At 35.0% G+C, this 25,360-nt stretch overlaps 1 protein-coding gene across 1 annotated transcript in view; it reads left to right on the top strand.

The window, feature by feature from the left end:
• CCDC7 (coiled-coil domain containing 7) overlaps window positions 1–25,360 on the top strand; it is a 256,642-nt gene that overhangs the window by 200,785 nt on the left and 30,497 nt on the right. The window contains exons 53-62 of the mRNA XM_087917690.1: window positions 918–1,037; window positions 3,376–3,501; window positions 4,859–4,969; window positions 7,503–7,628; window positions 9,364–9,483; window positions 10,108–10,227; window positions 10,673–10,792; window positions 14,889–15,014; window positions 20,457–20,564; window positions 21,399–21,524. Coding sequence (XP_087773816.1) covers window positions 918–1,037; window positions 3,376–3,501; window positions 4,859–4,969; window positions 7,503–7,628; window positions 9,364–9,483; window positions 10,108–10,227; window positions 10,673–10,792; window positions 14,889–15,014; window positions 20,457–20,564; window positions 21,399–21,524 — 1,203 coding nt within the window. The remainder of the gene's footprint in view (window positions 1–917; window positions 1,038–3,375; window positions 3,502–4,858; window positions 4,970–7,502; window positions 7,629–9,363; window positions 9,484–10,107; window positions 10,228–10,672; window positions 10,793–14,888; window positions 15,015–20,456; window positions 20,565–21,398; window positions 21,525–25,360) is intronic.

The following is a 25,360-nucleotide window of genomic DNA, read 5'->3' as shown; positions in this document are numbered from 1 at the left end:
GGGAAACACGGATCAGAGCAACGCACGATCGCGGTCTCTGAACCGTTGTTGATGGAAGCACCACCGGAAGTCGATAAGAGCAATCTTATAGAGGCTACTCTAGGAAAACTATTCAATAATTTGTCTTCAAAAGTAAACATGTTTGAATTAAATGTGAATGAAACAAAAAAATGCTTTATGAAGGCTCTGCTCCATTTAAAAGATCACCTACATTTATTGCAAAATTGTAATTATAGATCAGAACTGAAAAAAGGGAATTTGGGAAAAAAACTGTGGTGTTTTAAATCTGGCCAACTGGATGTTCCATAGAAATTGAATAAACAAAGTATGTTTTGTCTAAGAATGCAGTGATGGTGGCACTGTTATTTGACAGATTCTTTGTTACATGTTGTGGCTGCACCTGAGGGGAAATTCCTTCTGTTCCATTTGTTTTCATGCTGCATACTCTGCACTACCAAATCAGTTTTATTGAACATTGGTGACATTAGAACAATGATGGCCATAACAACAGCATGATTCTAAATAACATAATTTCAAAACTGTGAGCAGATACAGTTTTAATAAATAAGGTTCTGTCTTTAAGAACTGTAGATAATTTGGTTACCGTAATGCTAATTCTGGTAATATGTAATTATGAAGACATAGAAAAGGGGGTGGTGGTTGTACTCTCTTTTTGAATAATTGTATTATTATTTGCTTTCCATGGGACATACATTGATAAAGTAATATGTAATCTCTTATGGATCTTGGCAGGTAATGATACATTTCACATTCTATGGTCTGCTTTGGGTTTTTTAAAAAATATTATTTCCTTAAGTAGAAAAATCAATTATTTATTGTGATACAATATAATAAATACTAAGGACATTTTAAGCTATTTTTTTCAGTTGCTCATTATAAAATTGTTTTTTTTTCAGAAGAAGAATTATGTGCACTATCTGAGAAGAAAGAACACTTGCTAGAAAATCTGGAATCTAAGGAGAAAGAATTAAGAGAAGCTGAAACTCTTGAAATTAGTCAACCAGGCACTGTCAGTGGTATGTATGTAGTGTTTCTCACGCTTTCATCATTTATAAATAAAAATTGTTTGTCAGATATATTGCATTGTGTCTTTTGCTGTAAACTGCTTGGAGTCAGGAGGATTAAAGCAGTATGAATAATAGTAGTAGTAGTATATATTGCAGCAAGCAGATTTACTCAGAACAGCAAACATCCTACTCTAAGCTCTAATATCAAATAGCAGCATCTGACTATCCCAGTCCTTAGAAAGGACTTGATACAGGGGTGGGATCCGACTGGCATGGGGAGCGTGCACATGTGTGTCAAACACGCGCTGCATGTGCATGCGCACTACTGGTTCCAGCAAGCATTTACCTTCTCCAGCTGAGAAGCGGCACTCAGCTGTGTCGCGCAAAGCAGCTGAGGAGGAAAACACAGCCACTAAAGGACAGTCTAGAGCCCAGGCGGGTGGGTGGGCCAACCAGCAGACCAAAACCTTGTCCCAGCGAACCGGTTCAGTGTCAGCTGCTCTTCGGAGCTACCAGTTCTATAGAACCGATCGAACCAGTAGAATCTCACCCCGACATGATATTTAGCTAAAAAATGCCAAATTCAGTCTGGTGACTGTGTGACAATACGTAAGATTACATTATACATTATCAAAACTTCAGAAATTTATTTTTTTCTGTCATTGTCATTGACCAATAAAAAATAAAATCAATAAAATGAACAGCTGTCCACTAACAAGAACTGTTAGCAACCATCTGTGGGCAAAGCTTACAAATAATATAGGCAAATTTTGCTACTTTTAGAGAAATAAGTTTAGTTTTGATATTTTTTTTTTAACAATTATCAGAGTTCCCCAGATATTTAAATAAAAGAGGTGTTATCAATGGGTGACAAACAGATATATAATGGAAATTAGGTACACCGATTTGAAACACAGTTTTGATGTTTTCTGGAGTAAGACAATTTACATTATTAGAGAAAAATATTCAGTGAGTGCAAACTAAATTAACAGACTTTAGTTGCAGCAATTATTATTTCAAAAATAATATTAATGGCTTTTATTTCCAGTCCATATTTAACTTTTGTTAGAAATTAGAAAATTGTGGAAGTAGCTTTTATTTCGTGGCTCATTTTCTTCTCTCATTTCTTGATCATTCAAATTTGATGTATAGAGTGGTATTTCACTCAGGTGAGACTGTATTATAAAATGGGCAATTATTTAAGATTGTAGTGTATACAAAAATGCTATGCCTTATCTTTAGTGGCAGTGCCCAATTAGTCACTGTTTTGATTAAACATTTTGAATGTAGAAAAAACCATCCCAAATCTTCTATAATGAATCTTGAGATTAGTTCAATGCCTATATTTCCTAATATATATAAATCAATCTAGCAACCAAGATGAAAAGGGAATTGGACGGAAAAAATGATTAGAAATATTTAGTTGTGTTGGATCTGTTTAGTTGGAAAAGATCGGAATGCAGAAAGAATAATAGTTGCCTTCAAGCAGACAAAATATTATCATGTAAAAAGTGGAGCAAAGTTGTTCAGAGGCTTTCAGCACAAGAAATAATGTACTGAAATCACAAATAAGTAGACTTCAGTTGGACATCATAAAAAAATTCTGATGATAAGGCTATCTATAGTGGTACATATTGCCTTAGTTATCTGTGAGAGATGCTGTCATAGTGGATTTGTAAACTGGGTGTAGCATTAGATTATATAATCTCCATAAGATTGCAACCGCTTGCATTCTATAATTCCAAATATTACAGAATAATAAAATCAGCACTTGATTTCTCAAAAATGCAGGAAATTCCTTACTGAGTATAAAAAATTAAGTACAAACAAAACGAAATAATAATTTTAAGATAATTGTACTAAAATAGCTGCAGGATTATTTGCTTCTTATCCAAAAACATAACTGAATAGGGGCTAATAAGCAAACAGATCTCACATCTTTTCTGATAATATCTTGAACTGCAGTACTTATATGAATGCCTGCAAAGATGACTGCTTGTTTTTAGATGGCTCAAAAGATGGAATTAGTCATTTTGGAAGCCAGAATTTTGAAAAGACATATCTGTTTATCAAAATATGTATTCTGTTGGTAATAACACCTTTACAAAAGTTTGAATATTAATATTTAATTGAACGGCTTCCACAGAGGTGGAATAAATGAATGAATCACTATTTACAGCTGTTGTCAAATTAGTTAGAAATGTAAAAATCAGATATGTATTCAGAAAGTATTATCTAAATCCATTTAGAATAAAATAGCTAAATAATATTGTATGCAGTTATACTTAAGATAATTATTGCAGAATATATATATTATTGTTTTTATTTGGCCTGAAATTATTTTTAGCACATAGACTACAAGAATTAAATGAGCAAAGAAGACATTTAAGTGTAGAACTAGAAGCAACTGTACATGATATACAAAAAATAGAAGATCATGTCTCAGAAGAAGCCTTAATGAGAAGATCTGAAGGTAAGTGGAAAATAAATGCCTATATATCGGCACCTGCATATTTTTCAATGGTGGCAGCATGGAATAAAGCAGTCACTCACTACTGTTCTGTATGCCACTCTAATTTGGTACTCAGATTCTCATCCAATAGGCTTGCTCCCTTCTGAAAAGGAGTCAACAGAAAAAAACCTCCTTTAAGCCATTGTTGCTTGATTGCAAAATATTTCGCAGATAAACTTACTTATATTGTTGATAACACCTTGCAAGGTGACTACATCTTGCAAGGTCACTTGGGATTCTGCTTTTCAGAAGTCAGTGCAACTGTTGGTACCATGAGTTTATTTAATTTAAACAAATGTAATCCCCCCCTCGCCCAAATAATGTAGAATCCTATAAGCAAGCTGGATTGAAATGGCTAGAATTACAAGAATTTCAGCAGTATTCCCTAATACAAATTATATATTTCTTAAAGTGGTAGGATGGTGTCTTTCATAAATTCTCTCTCGGGATTTGATATAGCAAAAAATACCTCTTATAGTTGCAGGGAATTGACTTGTGTAGGTATTACAAATAAAATTGTTGTGGAAGCCAAAGTTCATGAACATTACTTGCAATTTCTCAGGATTAATATAAGAGTAGTCTTTCAAGTGAATAAAATAGTCAATCTACCCCTTTTGTATCTAAAATTCAAAATAAGTTTGATCTTATTCTCTTCCCCAATAGAGACAGCTGATCGTTTCCTGATATTTTACATTCATTTGAAATTGGGTCATATTCCCTCTGAGGCAAGATACTTACGACTAGAGGGAGGGTGGTTCTCCTGGACTCAGGCTCCTTCTTGATCAGCAAATGGAGGGACTGGTTTGGATAGCTTTTGCCCAGCTTTTGTTGGTATGCCACTTGAAGCTTTGTCAGATTGGAAGGCCCTAATTGCAGAGATTCATGCTTTTATTACCACATGATTGGAGTACTATAATACCAGTGGTGTATTAACCATTAAGCAGACCAAGCACATGCTTAGGGCACCAGGCCCAAAGGGCACCAGGCCCCAAAACTTTTATGTAGCCTAAGCATGGCTTTGTTTGTACAGTGTGTACAAAGGAGGGGGGCACCAAGATTTGTCAGTGCTTAGGGCACCAATGAGAAAGCATGTTTTAGACAAACATGACCTGGATGATTGAGAATTTCCAACAGAGGAAGCCATTTTGAAATTGTGTTATTTTAGTTTTTAATTTCTTGTAATCAGCCTTGGTTTGATCAGATAGTGGTAAATATGCATAATAAAAATATGTGAGAAATCAAGTTTTTAATTACAGATTTTGATGATAAACATATGAAACCATTTTCAAAAATAACTCTAAAGCATTATTGTTTGTAGAAATAAAACTTCATAAATTACATGCATGGAAGAAGCTTTTATTAGAACATTTGGAATCAAATCTTGAACTACAAGAAGAAATCCAGGCTATGGAACCAGATAATACCACTGGTATATATGTGATAATTTATATTTTATTTATAATTAAAATATGAGAACATTCTTCTTGAAATCTGTTTGGTTCTATTGATATTATTTGGCAGTCTGTAAACTAAAGAAAATTGATATAGAAAAAAATATAGAATAACAGAGTTGGAAGGGTCCTTTGGGGTCTTCTAGTCCAACCCCCTGCTTAGACAGGAAACTCTATACCATTTCAGACAAATAGTTATCCAATCTCTTCTTTAAAACTTCCAGTGTTGGAGCATTTACAACTTCTGGAGGCAAGTTGATTAATTGTTCTAAGTCAGGAAATTTCTCCTTAGTTCTAAGTTGCTTCTCTGCTTGATTAGTTTCCACCCAGCTTTGGAGAATAGCTTGACCCCCTCTTCTTTGTGGCAGCCCCTGAGACTGTAACACTGCTATCATGTCACCCCTAGTCCTTCTTTTCATCAAACTAGACATATCTAATTCCAGCAACCATTCTTTATAAGTTTTAGCCTTCAGTCCCCTAATCATCTTTGTTACTCTTCTCTGCACTCTTTCTAGAGAAGATAACTTCTTCAGTTTATAATGTATATAAAATTCTTGTTTTCTGGGCATAGAAAATATCAAGTTTAATGCAATTTAATATAATCTTATTGTATATTTCCCTTAAAATTCCCTAGGTTATCAAATTCAGTTTAACATAATTCAAAACTTAGTTAAAACTTTTTTGTGTTTCATCTTTCAGTTAATCTATACAAGAATTATCTGCAGTGATAATTATTTTCAACATCTTAGATCACCGAATTGCCGTATGTTTATGAATAAAATTAATTCACTTATCTATAATTTATTCATTAAAATAAATATTAATGAAGCCCTCTCAATCAATAGAAATGGGATGAAGACAAGAAATGTTTAACTCCGATTTCATTGAAAATCAGGATAAAACTTTAAGAAAACTTGCACCAATCTAAAAAGGGAAAAAGCCCCCATTCCAATTTTTGTTGTTTCTTTCATTGAAGGATAGGGTTACTCTAAATAGTTCAAAAAATCCTAGAAATAGTAGAAAGGACTCCTTTTTTGTACCTTTGGCAACTGGCAGCATGGAACAGCAAAAATTCCAAACTTCCCTGCGTTATGTACCTCTCTATGTATGGTAGGCATTCCCAACAAAATATTTAATTAAAAGATTGATAGTACTACATGGTTATCTAGTTTAAGAGAGCGTTACCTTGAAGTAGCATACATGTGCCAATATTATTCCACAATTCATGCTGGTGGCTAAGAAAGGGTGTTACCAATATTGTCATCTTGTTTGCTTACCTTTTAGACTGTTTGACTGGATAATTGAAATAGGAGTTTTTGATGGGGTGGTGGTAGGGGAGTGATGTCATTAGCAAGCATAAGATTGATGAAAAAAAATGGTGAATCAGAACCAAGGAATTTCTCTCCTCTTGAAATTGCCACACGATTAATAATTCTTTAGTCTTCGATAAAACTGTTTCTCATTCATTAAAATGATTCATTTGAAATCTTGTAAGCTTTTTGCCTATTGAGAATAGACATTTGCTTTCTTTTAACTCCCATAAGAGGTCAATTGACTAAAATGTCATATTTCACCTAGAACACCAGTTGATTTGCTCCCTAATTAGTCCTGATTCTTTGTTAAGTCTGGAGAATGCTCTGTATATTCTGAATTCCCATGAATGGTGGTATTTTTTTCTTCCTGGAAACAGTCCATTCCAGAGAGATGCACACCTCTTTGTTTCTTATCCTATACCATAAAAAGTCTGCATGGTTTTTTACAATGTTTTCCGAGCTGAAATATACCTCTTTTCATTTTCTAATACGATGTAGCATGTTTCTGTAACGATTAGAATTATGATAATATTCTACTGCATCGTTTGCAGTCCTTTTTATGAAGATTATCTCTGCAAGATCTGTTGAGCCATTATTTGTTCTTAGCCCTTGACCATCATGTCATTATCACTTTGATTTTTAATCCTGAAAGGATACATATTGCAGGCCTGCTACTGAATAGCAGAATTATATGTCTGAATCAATGAAAATAATTTAATGTTAACTGGAATTGTTTCTGCTTATTTGTTATAACAAAGTAAGAAAAACATGAAGCTAAGTTAAATGTAATAATTTATCAAATTGGCTGCCCTTAACCCTATACATCAAAGACCACATAGATTTTTGTGCTTAAAAAGACAGCCAGAAGAAATCATGGAAAATATGAACAGGAAAGACCTGCAGCCCCTACACTATAAAATTCATTGTTAAAGGTAGAACAGTTGAAATAGTTGTCTGAAAACATTCCTATATATTTTTAAAAACCCCATTCTGTTCAACATTGCTTCCATATATTGGGGATAAAAGTTTATCTGGGTCTAATTCTATAAAATGATTAATGCAGTCACTTCATAAAGATATCTTCCTTTGAAGGTTTAAAATTTGTGTTAATATTACTTAAGATTGGATAATATTAAAGATTATCTTAATATTTCTTGTAAGTATATTTTTAATCAAAAGCTTTACATTTTTTATTTAGAAAAAAAGATGGAGGAATTACACGAGCAAAGAAAGGTTTTAATTGAAAACCTAGAAGCAGTTGTGGAAGATATAGATGATACAAAAAGTTATATTTCACAAACAGGAGGAGTTATCAAATATGTTGGTGAGTAAGAAAAGAAATACGTTTAAATCCATGGATATCCCTAGGGACAGATAACACAACTTGGCTCATGATATAAATTTCATTCCAGATAGATAGATAGATAGATAGATAGATAGATAGATAGATAGATAGATAGATAGACAGATAGACAGATAGATAGATATAGATATAGGTATATAGATATATAGATATTGATGTTCCCATACACATATTCTTAATGAATGTACCTTTTCTTTATGTATACTGAGAGTATTTACACCAAGACAAATTCCTTGTGTGTCCAATCACACTTGGCCAATAAAGTGTTCTATTCTATTCTGTTCATATCTAAAGGGCAGAGCATGTAATGTCACAATGCATGTTTTGTCATTCTAATAACACCTTCATATTCCTTTCTTTATATTACCTGGATTTTTTTTATTGGGATAATGATCAGAATGATTATTTTTAAAAAACATTTACATTATTTGTAACTATCTGAAAATAACCATATAAATTGATTAAATAATAATAATAAATAATGATCGACCATTTGACAATCAATTCTAAAGGATTAATAGCATTAGCAACAGCACCTAGGTTTATATACTGATTACAGTGCTTTCCAGCCCTCTCTAAGTGGTTTTACAAAGTCAGCATATTGCCCTTAACAATTTGGGTCCTCATTTTACCTACCTTAAAAGGATGAAAGGCTGAGTCAAACTTGAGCCTGGTGAGATTTGAACTGCCAAATTGCTGGCAGCTGGCAGCAGAAGTAGCCTACAGTGCTGCGCTCTAACCACTGTGCCACCATGGCTCATATAATGGTTAAAAACATTTATTTATTTATTTATCAAGAAAATTTATAGGCCATCTTATCTCAAGATAACATTGAAGAAAAGATTATTATAAGGACAATAAAATGTACTGTATCAAGAAGCAAACATAATTCATATGATTCTTCATTTATTTATTTATCAAGAAAATTTATATAGCCGCTCAACTCATTCACTTTGAGTGGCTAATAAAACCCTCAATACAAAATTCATTGTTGTCACTCCCTAGTGACAAAACCATGTGTTCAGGGCCTTTTGAAAGTGTCAAAGTGGGGGGCAAATTTATTTTCATAGGAAACCATAGAGGGGAAGCCACTACAGAGAAGGCCCTTCTTGGTCCTACCAAATGGACTTCCTTAAGAGAAGGTACTCTTAATAAACTTTGCCTCCCAACTTTGGTAAGACAATTGGACATGGTTCTTGAAATAACCTGGCCGCAGGCCATGTAGAGTTTTAAAGGTGACAACCAGCCTCTTGAATTGTAACTAGAAGTAAATTGGCTTCTGCAAGGTGATACATACAGGTAAAACTTGAAAAATTAGAATATCGTGCAAAAGTTCATTTATTTCAGTAATGCAACTTAAAAGGTAAAACTAATATATGAAATAGACTCATTACATGCAAAGCAAGATAGTTCAAGCCGTGATGTGTCATAATTGAGATGATTATGGCTTACAGCTCATGAAAACCCCAAATCCACAATCTCAGAAAATTGGAATTAAAGTCTAAAAGAAAACAAACAAGTTCAGAGAGCACCAACGGCCCCTTATGTGTATTGTACGTGTGTGTGTGTGTGTGTGTGTGTGTGTGTGTGTAGTTTTATAAGTTATTTTTCACAGTGCATAATATTTAAGATCACTGTAATCACAAAATAAAATTTACATTCCAAACTGCTTCTTTTTTTAATTGTTATTTTTTAGAAAAGGATTTGGGAACACTTTATCAGAAGAAGCAAATGTTTTTGGAACGTTTGGAGATAAATTTAAACAACCTTCAAGAAACACAGACTGTTGTAGTTACTCATCCAAGCAGCATAAATGGTTGGTATAGAATAGGATTTGGTAGCCCTTCACTGCTGAATTTCATTGGATGCATCTGATAAATTAGCCTTTTAGAGTTTCTGGAACTTACTAGTACCATGATTTCTGAAAATTATTTCCATACATTTCTGTATATTGGTATAAAAAATATGGAAAAACAATATATCTAAATTACCCCCAAAATGCAGGGAAATTCTTGGTCTCAGCCCTGTATGTGATTGTGCATTACTATTTCATTAATTGCATCCCTTAAGTCCAAAATTACATTCTGATTGCACACTACAGGATCTCCTAAAATGTGTATACTACAGAAGATTGATTTGTCTGTCTACTTGATCACTTGGCAATTTTTGTGAAGAACTCCTAATTAATTCTATTCTGAGTGAACCTCAGTATTATATTTAGTTATAAAAAGTTGCTAGTTAAAAAATAAAAGTCTTAATAAAATCAAATTTATAAACATAAATTCAAATTATAAATTATAATTTTTTGAAAAAAATGCAAAAAATGTGGCATGAGAATGGATTTATATATTATAATTAATTCAAAACAGTACCTTGCACTGTTAATGCTCTGGCATTTTCAAATTGTATATTTCTATTTTTACTAAAATATTTTTTGCAGAACAAAAAATAATTGATCTCACAAATGAAAGAAAGCTTTTGGTTGCTGGTTTTGAAGCAGTTATTCAAGATTTACAAGATATGAAGGATATTACTAAAGAAACAGTTAAAAAATCCAAAAGTAAGTATAGCATAAATTTCATGTAATGTCTTCATGTAATGTCACATGCTTTGTCTCATCTTCTTTTTGTAAAACTGTTAATAATATGGTTTTAGATTTAATAGTAATTTAATCTGTTAAAAAGGGAAAGACAAAATATCTTCATGAATTTTATTTCATTTAATTTTTAAAGTTTTCCAATCAAATTTGAATCTGAAAAATTTGTAAGTTGATGTGTGGGTTTGTGTGAGTGAAGTATTAACAGCTACAGGATAATAGGAGGGAAGGGTGAAAATTGGGCCTATCTTATCTGGCTAGGAGATAACATAAAAAGCTCATAAAAATCTCTCATCTAGAGAAAGGTAATTTGATATCTTTTCTAAAATAGAGAAAGTCTGTAGTTAAAGCCAATATATGTCTCAAGGACTAAATCTTACATTCTCAGATGATTATTCTCTTTTTTCAGAACAGCTTTTGGAAGTACTATGTGAACAAAAAGGATTGTTATTGGAAAAGTTGTCATCAAATCTGAAAGATTTGAAGCAAACACAGGCTCTTGCAGTTGCTCAACCAGGCAGTATTAATGGTAAGTATTTTGTAAGATATAATAATGAATAAGTTATAGTAATTATTTATAACTATAAATAGCAAAAATAACAATCATAAAATTATTTTTAATTATTCAAAAGGGCTAAAATATTACTACAATAATTAATTTTATCAAAAGCCAGTTTGATATAGTGGTTAAAGAATTAGGCTTGAAACCAGCAAATGGGAATTCTAATCCCATTTTAGGCTGAGTGACATTGCACACACACAAAATGAATGTAAAACTGAACTCATACATGCAGCCTTCTACAACGAGTATATTATATAAAATCATACATTGCAATGTCCTACCTGTCAATGAATACTTCAGCTTCAGCCATAACAATACAAGAGCACACAATAGATACAAACTCAAGGTTAACAGCACCAAACTTGATTGTAGGAAATACGACTTTAGCAACAGAGTAGTCAATGTCTGGAATACTCTACCTGACTCTGTGGTTTCTTCCCCCAACCCAAAAACTTTAACCTTAGACTGTCTACTATTGACCTCACCCCTTTCCTAAGAGATCTGTAGGGGGTGTGCATAAGTGCACCAACCTGCCTACCATCCCTGTCCTATTGTTTCTTTTTATTTTTCTTATATGTATTCATTTCATGTATTCATAACTATATTTATACATAGTTATATTACCTTATAAGCGATTGACAAAATAAAATAAATAAATAAAATAAATAAACTTTTTGTGTGAACAAGGAGGCTGCAGATATCAGGTCACCACCAATCTAGTCCCAAATTACTTTCATTCCCAATTCTCTATCAGAATGCCTTTAGTAGAATATATAATAACTACAGTATAAAACTGTGAAAAAATGTTTTTCTGTTATTATAGTAAAGTATTATATTATATATGTTAAAGGAGGGATTTACTTATTTAGCTTCATAAGTTATCAAACTTTTAGGCAGTGTGCAGAATAAAGACACATCATAGAGGGATGGATGGATGGATGGACAGAAAGACTGGTGTGTATGTTTGTATTTCCCACTAGTAGAGAGCATTGGTGAGAAATGCACTTAAATAACAATCTATTCTCCACCAGTTGGGATCATAAATCAATGTGGCTTCTGGCTTGTTTAAAAAAAAGTTTTTAGAGTTTTCTAAAAGAATTTGTGTCCTAAACACTCCGTTAGGATGGTGTTCTGTCTCATCTGTATCCATAGGTGAAAATCTAAAGTTCCAAAGTTCAAATATCCAAGCAAACAAAACCAGACCCAAAAGAGTTAAACTAATTGTTTTCACAGTCCTTGGCAGTCTTCCTGGAATTCGTCTGGCAAATCTGAACTGTCCATAAATCACGATGCCATAGCCATACGCAATTCTTTCACACCAAAATACACTTTGCTTCTAACAAGGATTACGAGCTAGTACGCTCCCTTATATCCCCTGAGGGGGCGTGTCAGACTCACCAATTAATCACTGGCTTGACGCTTCTTTTCAAATTGTGATTGATGTTTCAATCTTCTTCTAGTCCTAGCATCAAGCCAACATCCATCAGTGTCGTCATTGCTCGAAACCTCTGGCACGTTCTCCTGATTTTCTGTTAACAGCTGAGGTGTAATCAGGGAGGGAGATTCAGGGGAGGGAGAGGACTCCGAAACCTCCAGTAAAGCAGGCTCATCTCTCAGAGCCAACTCCTCCCCCTCTTCCTGACTCCCCTCTAAGTCACTTAATAATGCAGGCTCGAATCTCAATGCCAGATCTTCTTCATCACTCGAGCCTACATCTGCTGACTGACCAGGTTCAAGTCTCGGAGTCACAACAGGATGGTATTCCAGGGACTGAGATAATGAGAGAGAAGTCACGGTTCTGTTTATTTTGTGATACCTGAAACATAAATACCTTGGATAGTGCAGAGATCCCCTATCCCTGGGCCATGACCAAGTATTGGGCAGTGATCCATTCGGAACTGGACCACGAAAGTGGTGGATGAGTGCATGCATGCATGTGGTTCCAATTGCGAGAGCAGCAGATATGTATGCATGTATACATATGCAGCTCCATTTGTACAAGTGGGGAGCATACCTGCCTGCTGCTAGCACAAATGGAGCTGACCACTGCTCATGCAGAACCATACCCTCCCCCCAACTGGTCCGCAAAGCAGGAAAAATTGGGGAATGCTGGCCTAATGTGACTATCAAGCTGGTAGACAATAGCATGACTGCATCTCAAACGAGCCATCTGTTAAAATACTGAAGTTTGCTGATGACACAACAGTGATTGGTCTCATTCGAGACAATGATGAATCTGCATACAGACAGGAGGTTATACAACTTGTCTCGTGGTGTAACCAGAACAATCTGGAACTGATCACACTGTTTTTAAGGAAGTATGATATTTAATTGAAAAGAAGTGTTAAAGATGTTAAGATTTTAATGATTATTAATGGTAGAACTGAACTGGAATGGAATGAGGGTTTATAATTACATATATTTACAATCTTTCTTTCTTTTTTAAAAGAATATAGTGTGTATTATAAGAATGTACCAAGCAGAATTCGATTGGAAGTTATGTATTATGTATTATATTGAAGGTCATAAACTTAAGGTATATATTGAAGTTTAAATAAGAGATGAATGGATGTAATTAAAAAATATAAAGGTGTCATACTCCAATTAGTAACTACAGGAGAAATTTTGCTTAATGAAAAAAGGTAATATGAAATTGAAACAGAACAGACAAAAGTATAAATATAATGATTTGAATTGAGATGAGATAATCAAATAAAATTGAGAAAATTAAAAGGGGAAAAACTATATAGAAAATGTAAAATAGTATAAGATGTGGAATAGAATACAAAAAGGAGCATGAAATTGAGTTTTGTGTCTGTATAAAGAAGTTCAACCCGGGACCATGCTATTTTCAAAAAAGATGTTTTAGTTGTATTTTGTGTGTGAAAACCCAAATAAAACTTTATTTTAAAAAAACAGTAGAGACCTTCAAATTTCTAGATTCTATTATATCACAAGACCTAAAATGGACACCTAACATCAAAAACATCATCAAAAAAAGCACAACAAAAAATGTTCTTCCTGCACCAACTCAGAAAGCTCAAACTGCCCAAGGAGCTGCTGATACAGTTCTACAGAGGAATTGTTGAGTCTGTCATCTGCACTCTATAACTATCTGGTTTGGTTCTGCAACCCAACAAGACAGACACAGACTTCAGAGAATAATTAGGACTGCAGAAAAAACAATTACTACCCACCTTCCTTCAATTGAGGACTGTATACTGCATGAGTCAAAAAGAGGGCGGTGAAAATATTTACAGACCCCTCATATCCCAGACACAAACTGTTTCAACTCCTTCCCTCAAAACGATCCTATAGAGTACTGTACACCAGAACCACCAGACACAAGAACATTTTTTCTCAAATGCCATCACTCTGCTAAACAAATAATTCCCTCAACACTGTTCAATTATTTACAAAGTGTGCACTACTATTACTGTTAATCTTCTCATCACTCCTTATCACCCATCCCCTCCCACTTGTGATTGTAGGACTGTAACTTTGTCACTTGTATCCTTACGATTTATATTGACTGTTTCCTAGTATGATTTGAGTGTTGATTGTACCCTATGACTATCATTAAGTGTACATTACAATTCTTGTTTCTTAACGGATGTATCTTTTCTTTATGTATACTGAAAGTATTTACACCAAGACAAATTCCTTGTGTGTCCAATCACACTTGGCCAATGAAGTATTCTATTCTGTTCTGTTCTATTCTATTCTGTTCTGTTCTGTTCTATAAGGCTTAACAGTCAGAAATAGTTAATTATAGTATAAAATAAAACCACATTTCTTCTAAATTTATATATCTCCCTGGTGACAATCCCAAAAGCCTGTTTCTATTTGAATCATAGACACTGTAGCTAGTATATTTTATTCTCTTCTGCTGTATCTGAAGAGAAAGAAGATAGCTAATAATTTTTAGTTTCCTCATTGTCAAGAGTATTCTGAAATGCTCAATTTCCCCAAACCTGTAAAATTATTTATAATGTTCCTTTCCAAAAGGTAGCCCTCCTATTTTCATATTTTGTGTTTGACATGAAATATATTTCATTTTTAGAGCAACATATACAAGAACTCAATGAACAAAGAAGGCTATTGTCTGTAGGCTTAGAGGGAATTGTACAAAATATTCAACGTATACAGAATCTTAAATCAAGCGAAACCGAACTATTAACACCCAGTGGTAAGTACAGAATTAAAATTGTTATCAGATGAGGCTTCCCAAATGAACCTTTTTATCTATCTCATGTGTGAAAGAATATCATCTATGAAACTATTCTACCAAAACTGAAATCTTGTTTTGTCTCAAATTCCACACTATTGAAAGATGTATTTTCCAGAAGTATTATGGAGATTCTCTGAATGCTTCTTAAGCAACCCCTTTTCATAAAATTATTCCAATGACTAGCCAACTAGCCATGCAATTTGATTTCTATCTATATTTTTAATCTTGTATTCTACATAAAAGTAGAAGTATTTTTTAATTTTTATTTTACTTAGAAAATTGAAATACAAATTCAAAAAGACTATAAAAAATATCAAAAATGTATAAAATACTTTTAAAATATGCATTAAAAAGGATAAAAAAACACATATACATATATTGCTCCCCCCCCCCGTTGCTTACTGTAAATGGTGTATATTGCAACTCCCCTTTGCGAAGCAGTTTTGCAGTCTATTTACAGTCAACTTGGTGTATTGTCTGTCTACTATATGTAAACAGACAAACAGGTAAATCAACAACAAAGTTAAATTTCAGAGTCCTTTGTTATCTAGTTAGATATAATAAGTCCATTTTTCAAAATCAATTGTCAAAAAGGTCCAGTCCAAATTGTTTTCAGTTGGGTATAAAAAGTCCATCTTCTTCTTAAGAGAGTCCAATTCATCACTTATCCAATCTGCCAATTATAAGTCTGTAAAATCCAGATCTCCTTCAGTTTTCTGCAACATGCCTTCTGTTTTCCTGCTAAACTGCTTCTTTCTCAAATCTTCCAGGATTTAGATTCCAGTCCATCCAATTTTAAGTCTTGCTTAGCTACAATGGTTTGCATCTAGGTATCCTCTTTAAGTTGATTTGAAACTGCGGTAATTTTATCAAACGTTTTACCAAAGTTTTCAATTTGAGCTTGTAAATTAAAAATATTTTTTCAAAGCCTTCCTACCAGGTTTTATCTTTAATCTGGCTGGTGCATTATTTGCATTTTTAAATATGCAGCAAACTCTCCTTTATCGGGTTTACACAAGCAAAGAAAAAAACAATTCAAGGCAAAAATGTAACAAAATAGCTGCAGAGAACATCAAAATAATCTCACATTGAAGTATGAAGAAAAGAAGAAAAAGAAAACGTTCCATCAAAAATCAAAAAGAAAAAAAATCTGTATCAAAACTTTGTAAGAGTTAAACCTTGTAGTGAAATCTAATACAACTAATCCTCAACTTACAGCAGTTCATTTAGTGACCGTTCAAAGTTACAACAGCAATGGAATAAATGACTTAAGGTTGTTTTCACACCTACGACTGTTGCAACATCCCCATGGTCATGTGATCAAAATTCAGACACTTGGCTACTGACTCATATTTATTACAGTTGCAGTGTCCCAAGATCATGTGATCACCTTTTGTGACTTTTTTACAAAGTCAATGGGGAAGCTACATTAACAACTGGGTTACTAATTTAAGAACTGCAGTGATTCACTTAACAATTGTGGCAAAAAAGATTGTAAAATGGAACAAAATTCACTTAACAAATGTTTTACTTAGCAACATAAATTTGGGGCTCAATTGTCATAAGTCAAAGACTACCTGTATAGATATAAATCCATTCAGGTTAATTTCACTACTCAGAAAATTGCAGTTAGCTTTCATAAGCTTCGCAACTCCTCCCCGCTCCAAAAATACCAGTAAAGAAACAAAATAAAATTGATGTTAAAATCCAGCAAGTGCTTAGAACAAATAGCCTTCAACCAGTCAGATGTCTATGGAGATTCTCAGTCATCCAGGCTGTGGCCCACTTGTGGTCTGCAAGAAAATTGTGGTGGTCCGTAGAGAAATGTCACCCCCAGAGCACCACCCCAAAGCAATTAATCCAGGCTGCAGGGGAACACAAGGCTGCACTGCCCATATGGCCCATGGGAACACAAGGCTTGCGTCACTTGCATTAGGAACAACACCAGGTAGTGAAGGGAGTGCGGAAAGGGCAGAGGGGGATCTTGCTGGCCACCGGGTTGCTTCTTCCTCTTCTTTCTTTCTTCTGCTTTTGGCTGCATGCAAAGAAAGCAGCAAAAGTCTTTCTCTCCCCCAAACTCCACCAGAAATGAGTCTTTGGGACCCTGCAAGGCATTCTGCTCCAAGAGGCTGCACCGGTTAAGACTCATTTCTGGCGGAGTTTGGGGAGAGAGAAAGAAAGACTTTGGATGCTTCTAATGCATGAAACCTGAGAACAGAGCTCAAAAGCAGGTTAGGAATGTGGCTGCCTTGGAGAGGGTGGGGGGTGTGAGGGAGAGAGAGAAAGAGAAAGAAAATCACCAGCCTTCGAGATTAGATCGGATCTCTCCCTCTCTCTCTCTTTCCCTCTCCCTCCCACCAATCTTTTATTCCCACTGAACGTTCTGAATATTAATTATCTACAATAGTTTGGTTACACACAGTACATAGTAATGTATTGGTTAAGATGTTGGCCTGGGAGGGGGGAGGAAGGGGATCTAGATTTACCCTCAGCCTTGGTGCTGATACTTCTAGAGGCAGTACAAGATTAATGCTTATGCCTCTGCTGAGGTTGCCTTTTGAAGAACAAGATTGCAGCTGTTGACTTTTTCTAAGTAAATTTTATTTACTTCAGAATAAAATAGAAATCTAGTCCAGAACCTCATTTAAAATGTATTTATTTATTTGTTTGTTTAATTTATATTGCCGCCTATTCACCCATGGCGTCTTGAAGCGGCTTAGAGAATGTAAAACTATATTTAAAACTAAAAAACAATAAAAACTAACAAAAAGAATCAAATAAATTAATAAAGTATACTAGAACAAAATCTGGGGACAAAAATAAATAAAAAATAACTCCCCAACTCCCACCCCGCTGCCCCAGCAGTAAATCACATGAGCCATTTGATGGGCTCCATCCTGCTCTGGGTTCCTCAGGCCTGCTGGCAGAATGAGGTCTTCAGTGCCTTCTGGAAGAATATTAGAGAAAAGGCCATTCTAATCTCTGGATGAATGATGTTCCAGAGAGAGGGAGCCACCACAAAGAAGGCCCTTCTCTGGCTCCCACCAGGTGTATCTCCCTCAGGGATGAGACCTGCAGCATTCCCTGTCTCCCTGCTCTGGTGGGTTGGGTAGATTGACTGGCAATAGACATTCCCTCAGATAACCGGTCCCAAGCCATGAAGGGCTTTGATAGTGACAACCAGCATCTTGAATTGCACCCAGAAGCAAATCGGCAACCAATGCAGCTCCTGCAAAAGAGGTGATACATGTGCACACCAGGGTCTACACAAAACCATTTGGGCCACTACATTTTGCACCAACTGGAGCTTCTGGGTGGTCTTCAAGGGCAGCTCCATGTAGAGCGCATTGCAATAATTAAGACAGGAAGTGACTAGGGCATGAGTGACTGTGAGTAGGGATTGTTGGTCCAGGAAAGGGCGTAATTGGTGCACAACCCGCAGTTGCGCAAAGCCCTTCCTGGCCTGACTGCCACCTGCTCTTCAAGTAGGAGTCATGAATCCAGGAAAACCCTTAGATTACATATAGGGCCTGTTTGGGGTAGTGCCACTTCATCCAAGACCAAAGGTGGTAATTATCCCTGAGCCAACAAACCCCAAACCCAGAGCCACTTGGTCTTGCAAGGGTTTAGTTTCAACCCATTGTTCCCCATCCAGCCCCTAATAGTCTCCAGGCACTGCGAGAGGGAGGACACAGCAACACTTGACTCATCACAGGTTGAGATATACAGCTGAGTATCCCCCAAAAGGGAAGATTGGAGACAGGTAAATTATCCTACCAGATGGAGTCCAGCGATGGCTTCTTAAGAAGAGGGCGGACTACAGCCTCCTTAAAGTGCTGGAGCACCATCCCCCCCTGTATGGAAGCATTAATCACTGCCAGAGTCCACCCACCTGTCACCTCCTGGGAAGCTTTCACAAACTAGGAGGGACATGGTCTAAAACACAGGTGTTTGCACTCATACTCCGTAGGATCCTGTCCATTTCCTCAGGAACAACATGATCAAACAGATCCCAGATAACAGGCCAAGAACCTGCCTTAGGAGCTTCCATTGGACCAACAACCATGCCAGTATCTAACTTGGAATGAAGTTGAGCAATTTTGTCTTCCAGAAAATCTGCAAATTCCTCAGCATGCCCCTTCACGTGAACCTCAATCTCCTCCTTCCCCAGGAGGAGGAGGCTCACTTTAAAGAGGGTTGCTGGGCAATTATCTGCAGACGCAATTAGTGTGGAGAAGTATTTACACTTTGCTACATGAATCACCATGAGGTAAGCCTTAGTCGAAGCTCTTACCCGGGTTCAATAAGTTCATCTCCTGTCTTCTGCCAGTGGTGCTCTAGATGATTCCTCATGCATTTCATCTCTGTCAGTTCCTCTTTATACCACGGGGCACAGAGAGTTCTATGGGTGAAGAGAGGTTGCAAGGGAGCAATCCTATCCAGAGCCTCAGTCACCTTCCTATTCCTAACAGTGACTAAGAACTCGGCTGGACTGCGCAATAGATCTGCAGTTATAATCTCCAGCTCCTTCTGGAACCCATTCTGGTCTATTAGTCAATGGGGGCGGACCAATCTAATAGGTCCTGCCTTCATGTGGGGGGGGCGGGGTGCAGCTTTTGAGAAACTCATTGCCACCGACCATGAAAAGGGGACCAAGGACAGGTCCACCAATTTGAGGTCACTTAGACACTGCTCCAACAAGAACACCAAATCGGGTGTGTGACCACTATTATTAGTCGGGCTCTGGATGATCTGGGACAGGCCCATGGAAGTCATGGTTTCCATGAAATCTCCATCCCTGCCCCGAGAGAAGGCAGGTTGAAATCCCTCAGAACTGTAAGCCTGGGGAATTCCATCCTAGCTGTAAACCTAACCCTAACCCTGCGGTCATGTCCAGGAGCCTCGGTAGGGAAGCTGTCATGCAGCAGGGAGGCTGGTACAGCAGCAGCAATCCCACCTGATCCCTTGAGTCCAACCTAAGAAAAAGGGTCTCATAGCCAGGCACTTGTGGAACAAGATACTCAAGATTTGATAAATTGTATTAATTATTGACCTTCAGTTGAATCTGCTATGTAGCTGGTTTTTATTCTAAACTAGGAAAAGAATGTTCACTTAAAGAAGGCATGTATCCTACTTATAAAAGAAAGTACTATTGCTTTTTATTGGCTTATTTTTCTTTGTGCTTTTTTTCACATTGATTGTAGCTTCCTCATAAATACAATAGTTTTAGGCTTGCTGTGAAAAGGATTGAAAGTATCAGAAATAAGAATCAAGTAAGATAAAATCTTGCTTTCCTATGGGATTCCTTCACATCAGCCAGTAAATAAACTTCTGGGTAAGGTGATAGCATGATATTTTGAATCTTTTAGGCTAATAATTTTAAACTATTTCCTTTTATAGAAATACAAGCATTATCTGAGAAGAGAAGGTTATATTTGGATAATATGGAATTAAATTTGAAAGATTTGAAAGTTTTGCAGGCCGCTGCAGTTACGCAACCAGATAATGGTAAATAATTAATTTTTAGAATGTTAATATACTAGGCACTTTTCTGTTTTCTCAGCAGTATTTTTTAAGATGAAAAATCTTCAGTATGTTTTTGGTGGACAAATAGTACTGATGATAAAAATAATTCTTAATTTGGTGCGGGGAAGCATCCAACAATAATTAATTCCCCTTATAGCCTAGGAAAGCAGGAATCATATCTTAATTATTTTTTAACTTGATGAAATGGGATTACTCCTTCCTTTCTCATAAGTGTCCTCCAAGTTTTCTGGTGCAGTTTTCTGCAAATATCTGCTGGGAGAATTAGGAATTGATAAAAAATTGCCCCTGTTCTTTCTCTGATGACAGGTTTCTGTCTCTCACTATACATCATATAGCTAGAATTAGAATTGGCATTTCAAATATTTCTCCATTTCTGTATTACCATTTCTGAATAACTATATAACAAAAGGATCCAGCAAACTTTCACTTGTTTTTTAACCTTCCAAAGAGATAAGTATTTTACTAGTACAGGATACCAGCTCCATAGATCAATTCTTGAAATTCTTCTGATCTATTTAGAATCTCTTATGCTACTTCAGATGTTTGTTCCAGCTATTATAAAATCTTACACTTTTCTCAAATTTATTTTACTCAATTAGCATTTGAGTGATGCATTGCTACTCTTGAATTTTTGGTGTTTTTGTAAACATTATTATGATATTGATAGTTTAATGTGTTTTATTTCAATTGTTTTAATATATTACATCTTAACCTCTAGATATTGCCTTCCAGTCTATTTCTATAGAGTACATTTCTAAAAATTTTAATAGTAACATGGATGTTCCTTTTGTGCAGAACAGATAATTCAACAATTAGCTGAAAAAAAAATAATATTGTTTGACAATCTGGAGAGAATTATTCAGGATGTGGAGCAAGAACAGAACTCTGATTTAGAAAAAGGTTTGATGAAAAGATCTGATGGTAAGTGTTTAAAATAAAATTGTAGGGTAATTTATTAATGTTAACTGACCTAGAAAGAACATTGTCATTGATTTTCATTCCTTTCATTTCTTTGTCTTCTCTAATATTCCAATTCAACACTTCCAATGTTAACACAAACAGCAGGGACGACAGTGGACACCCTTGTCTTGTCCCTTTTCTTATATCTATAGATTATGTTAGCTCTCCATTTACCATAACCTTTGCAGTTTGTTCATAGTATATCGTTTCAATGGCTTGAATGAATTTTTTACCAAAGCCCATTTGTTCCAATTGCAATAACATAAATCGCCAACTCAAAGTCAAAGGCTTTTTGTGCGTCCAAAAACATCAAAGCCATTTGCTTCTCGGGATGTGCCTCATAGTATTCCAGAGTATCCAAAATAATTCTCACATTGTCTTTGATTTGTCTCTTTGGCAGGAATCCATTTTGATCAATATAGATAAAGTTATTTAAATATCTTTTTAGTCTTTCTGCCAAAATTGAAGAAAAAATTTTATAGTCTGAATTTAATAGGGATATAGGTCTGTAATTTTTAACGCTGCAGGTCTGTATCCTCCTTCGGTGTAAGTGTAATATATGCTTCTGTCCATGTTTTGGGTATTCTTTTCTTTAACATAACTTTGTTCAAAAATTCTAATAGGTGAAGATTCAATATTTCCTGGAAGGTCTTGTAAAATTCCTCTGGTAAACCATCTGGACTTGGTGCTTTTTCAACATTCTGTTTTTTTAAAGCTTCTGTTAATTCCATCGTTGTTATATTCCCTTCTAGCATTGTTTCAGTATCTTTAGGTATCTGAGGTAAATTCGCTTTCTGTAAATATTGCTTAACTTTTTCTTTTTGAATATTCTCTTGAAAATACAATTTCCCATAGTAATCTTGTATAATTTTTTTCTTCTCATTTCCATAGCAAGCATGTCCTTCTTCATTTATTAGTTAGCTAATCCTTCTTGATTCTCTGTCCTTTCTCAGTTTATAGGCTAGCCATCTTCCTGGTTTATTTGCATCTTCAAAATAATTCTGTTTAGTATTTTTAATTTTTTGTGCTAGTTCCTCTTTTTCCATTAGTCCTATTTTATATTTAATTATATCCATTTTATTTTTAATGTCTTTTTTGGTGGGGACTTCTGTAGATCTTTTTACAATTTTTTATAATCATCCTCCAATATTTTGAAAGTCTTTTTCTGTTTTATATTTCTTTTCCTTGTATAGTCTATTATCAAGCTTCTTGTGTAGGCCTTCATCGTGTCCCAGAGGTTCTGTAGAGATGTATCCTCTTTTCTATTTTCTTTAAAAAAGAAAGCAAGTTCTTTCTCTATTTTCTGTTTAAAGTCTTTTTCTTTTAATATTGTATTATTTAGGGACCATCTAGATCTCCTCTTATATCCTTTCCAAATAACTGTCACTGGATTATGGTCTGTCTAAGTGCTTGTTTCTATTTCAGTCCCTCGTATGTTGGCCCGTAACTCTGCTGGCATCCATATCATGTCTATTCTAGACCATGAAGCATGTCTGTTTACTCTCCACATTCCTCTCTCTCCATGCATCTTTTAAGTTGAATTCCTTTGTTATTCCAAAGAAAGATTTTGGTAGTATTTTTCTAGCTTTCTTTGTTGATTTCTGTGTTTTGTAGTCCAACCGATCATTAACTATTCCATTAAGATCTCCCATCATACAGATATTAACATAGTCCAATTCAATTATTTTCATATGTAATTTCCTGTAAAATTCCTCTTGGTTATCGTTCAGAGCATAAATTGCAGTTAAAAGTGTTTTAACATTATTGTCCATTATTTCCACTATCAAAATCCTTCCATTGTCATCAGTGTAACTTAATTCTACCAAAATTGTGTCTTTAATATATAAAACCACACCTCTTTTTTTAGATTGTGCCAGTGATATAAATAATTTCCCTAATTTTTTTTGTTTCAGTATATATTCATGTTGTTTTTTTTAATATGTACTTCTTGTAAGCAAATTATTTCTCTAATTTATGAAATACTTTCCTTCTTTTAGTAGCCAAATTAAGTCCATTTATGTTAATCGTAATCAATTTTCTTTCATACATGTTAAGCTTTGTGAGGGGCTTTTATTGGTCTAGTAGGTCTTAATTCTCGTTGCTCTCTGGGTACACCACCTACTGCATTTTCTTCTTTCTCTTTTTCAATTACTGCTATACAGTCCTCTTGGAATTCAATTAGTGACTTTTCCTTTCTAGCTTCTTTCTCCTTTCTTCTGAAATATTCTAAGTAGAATAGCTCAGCTTTTTCAACTGTATCAATTCTGTGTCTTTGTTCCTGCCAGGTGAACAAGAGGCCTTCTGGCATCAGCCATCTGTAATTTACTCCTCTTTTAAGTAACTCTTTAGTAAAAAATAAATATTCTCTTCTCATCTCTCTTACTCTTCTTGGTACCTGTTTCAGCACCACAATTTCTTTATCTTTGTACTTTAAAGTTTTCTCTCTTGCCACCTGCGGTATCTGTGTCTTAATCTTTTTAGTGAATCTGATATGAACTTCTCTTGGTAGTCTGTTCTCATTGCATATCTTGTATAGACATGGAACACTTCATCTATCCCACCCATCATCTTCTCTTTAGTTATCTCTAGCACTTCTGCCGGTATTTCTGTCATTTCTGCCAGTATTTCTGTTATTTCAGCAACATTTTCACCTTTTCCTTCTTCTATATTTTGAAATTTTAAGTAGAATTCTGATCTGTCAATTTCCCATCCTATTAGTTCACATCTGCCCTTCTCAACATCGCTCAATCGAGTATCAATATCTCCAATTTTCTTGTCCCTTTGTTTATCTTCTTCTTCAATTTTTTAAAAATCTATCTTCATATTGCATCATCATCTCTTGAATACTTCCTACTTTCGCATCTATCTTTTCAATTCTTTGCTTGATATTCTTCATTCTCTTTTCAATCTTCTGAATTCCTTGCATAATCATCTGTAATGTCACTTCCTTCTCTTTCTCCTGTTGTAAGATTGTCTGTATTGACCGTTGTCCTCCAGATGGTGAAGAGGTTATTGGTATTGAGGAAGCTGGTGCTGTTGTCTTTCTGCTCATCTTGTAGTGCTTACCTTCAGAGAGGGAGAAAGAAAAAAGAGAAAAGGAAAAAGGAAAAAGAAAAAAAAAGGAATACAGGCAGGCGATTGCCACTCCCCCCACAAAAAAGGGGGCATGCATAAGCGCACCAACATGCCTAGTGTCCCTGTCCTATTGTTTCTTTTATTTTTATTTTTCTTATATGTATCCATGTATTCATAACTATGTTTTTACTTATACCTATTATCTTGTAAGCAATTGACAAAAATAAAGAAATAAAGAAAAATCTTCAGGCACTTATGTACCTTAATTCAATTATTTCTCTTAATAAAAGAGAGAAAAGGAAGAAGATAAAAATAAAAAAAGAAGTAAAAAAAATTACATTTTAGTTTCTGGAACAGAAGGTTAAAATCCAAGTATAAAAATCCAACTGAGTGGGGGAGTAAAACAGGAGATGGAAAATAACCTAAAGTTAAGCCGGCTACTGCCACTGAGTATCCAAGGCTCTTTAATAAATCAACTCAATGTTTCTAGTTCCAGTATTTTCAAGGTCACTTCAATCTTCTTTCTTTCAACTTCAGCTCAAAGCTCTAATTATTTAGTTTCACAGATAAGCACCTGTATAAACAATCTGCCATGCTCATCCCACTATCTTTTCCAGTGCAAAGCTCAGAGTCCTTGAGTCCAGCGCTAGTTTTTCCCCCTTCACTTTCACTCCCCCCTCATGTATCCAATACAAGAAACAAAAAGAGAAAATGGAATCCTT

This window comes from Pseudonaja textilis, chromosome Z (genome assembly GCF_049901715.1).
Source record: "Pseudonaja textilis isolate UNSWEBS1 chromosome Z, rPseTex1.2, whole genome shotgun sequence".
NCBI classification, from domain to species: domain Eukaryota; kingdom Metazoa; phylum Chordata; class Lepidosauria; order Squamata; family Elapidae; genus Pseudonaja; species Pseudonaja textilis.
The sequence above is the reverse complement of the archived record's forward strand: the minus strand, read 5'-3'. Positions and strand labels throughout refer to the sequence as shown.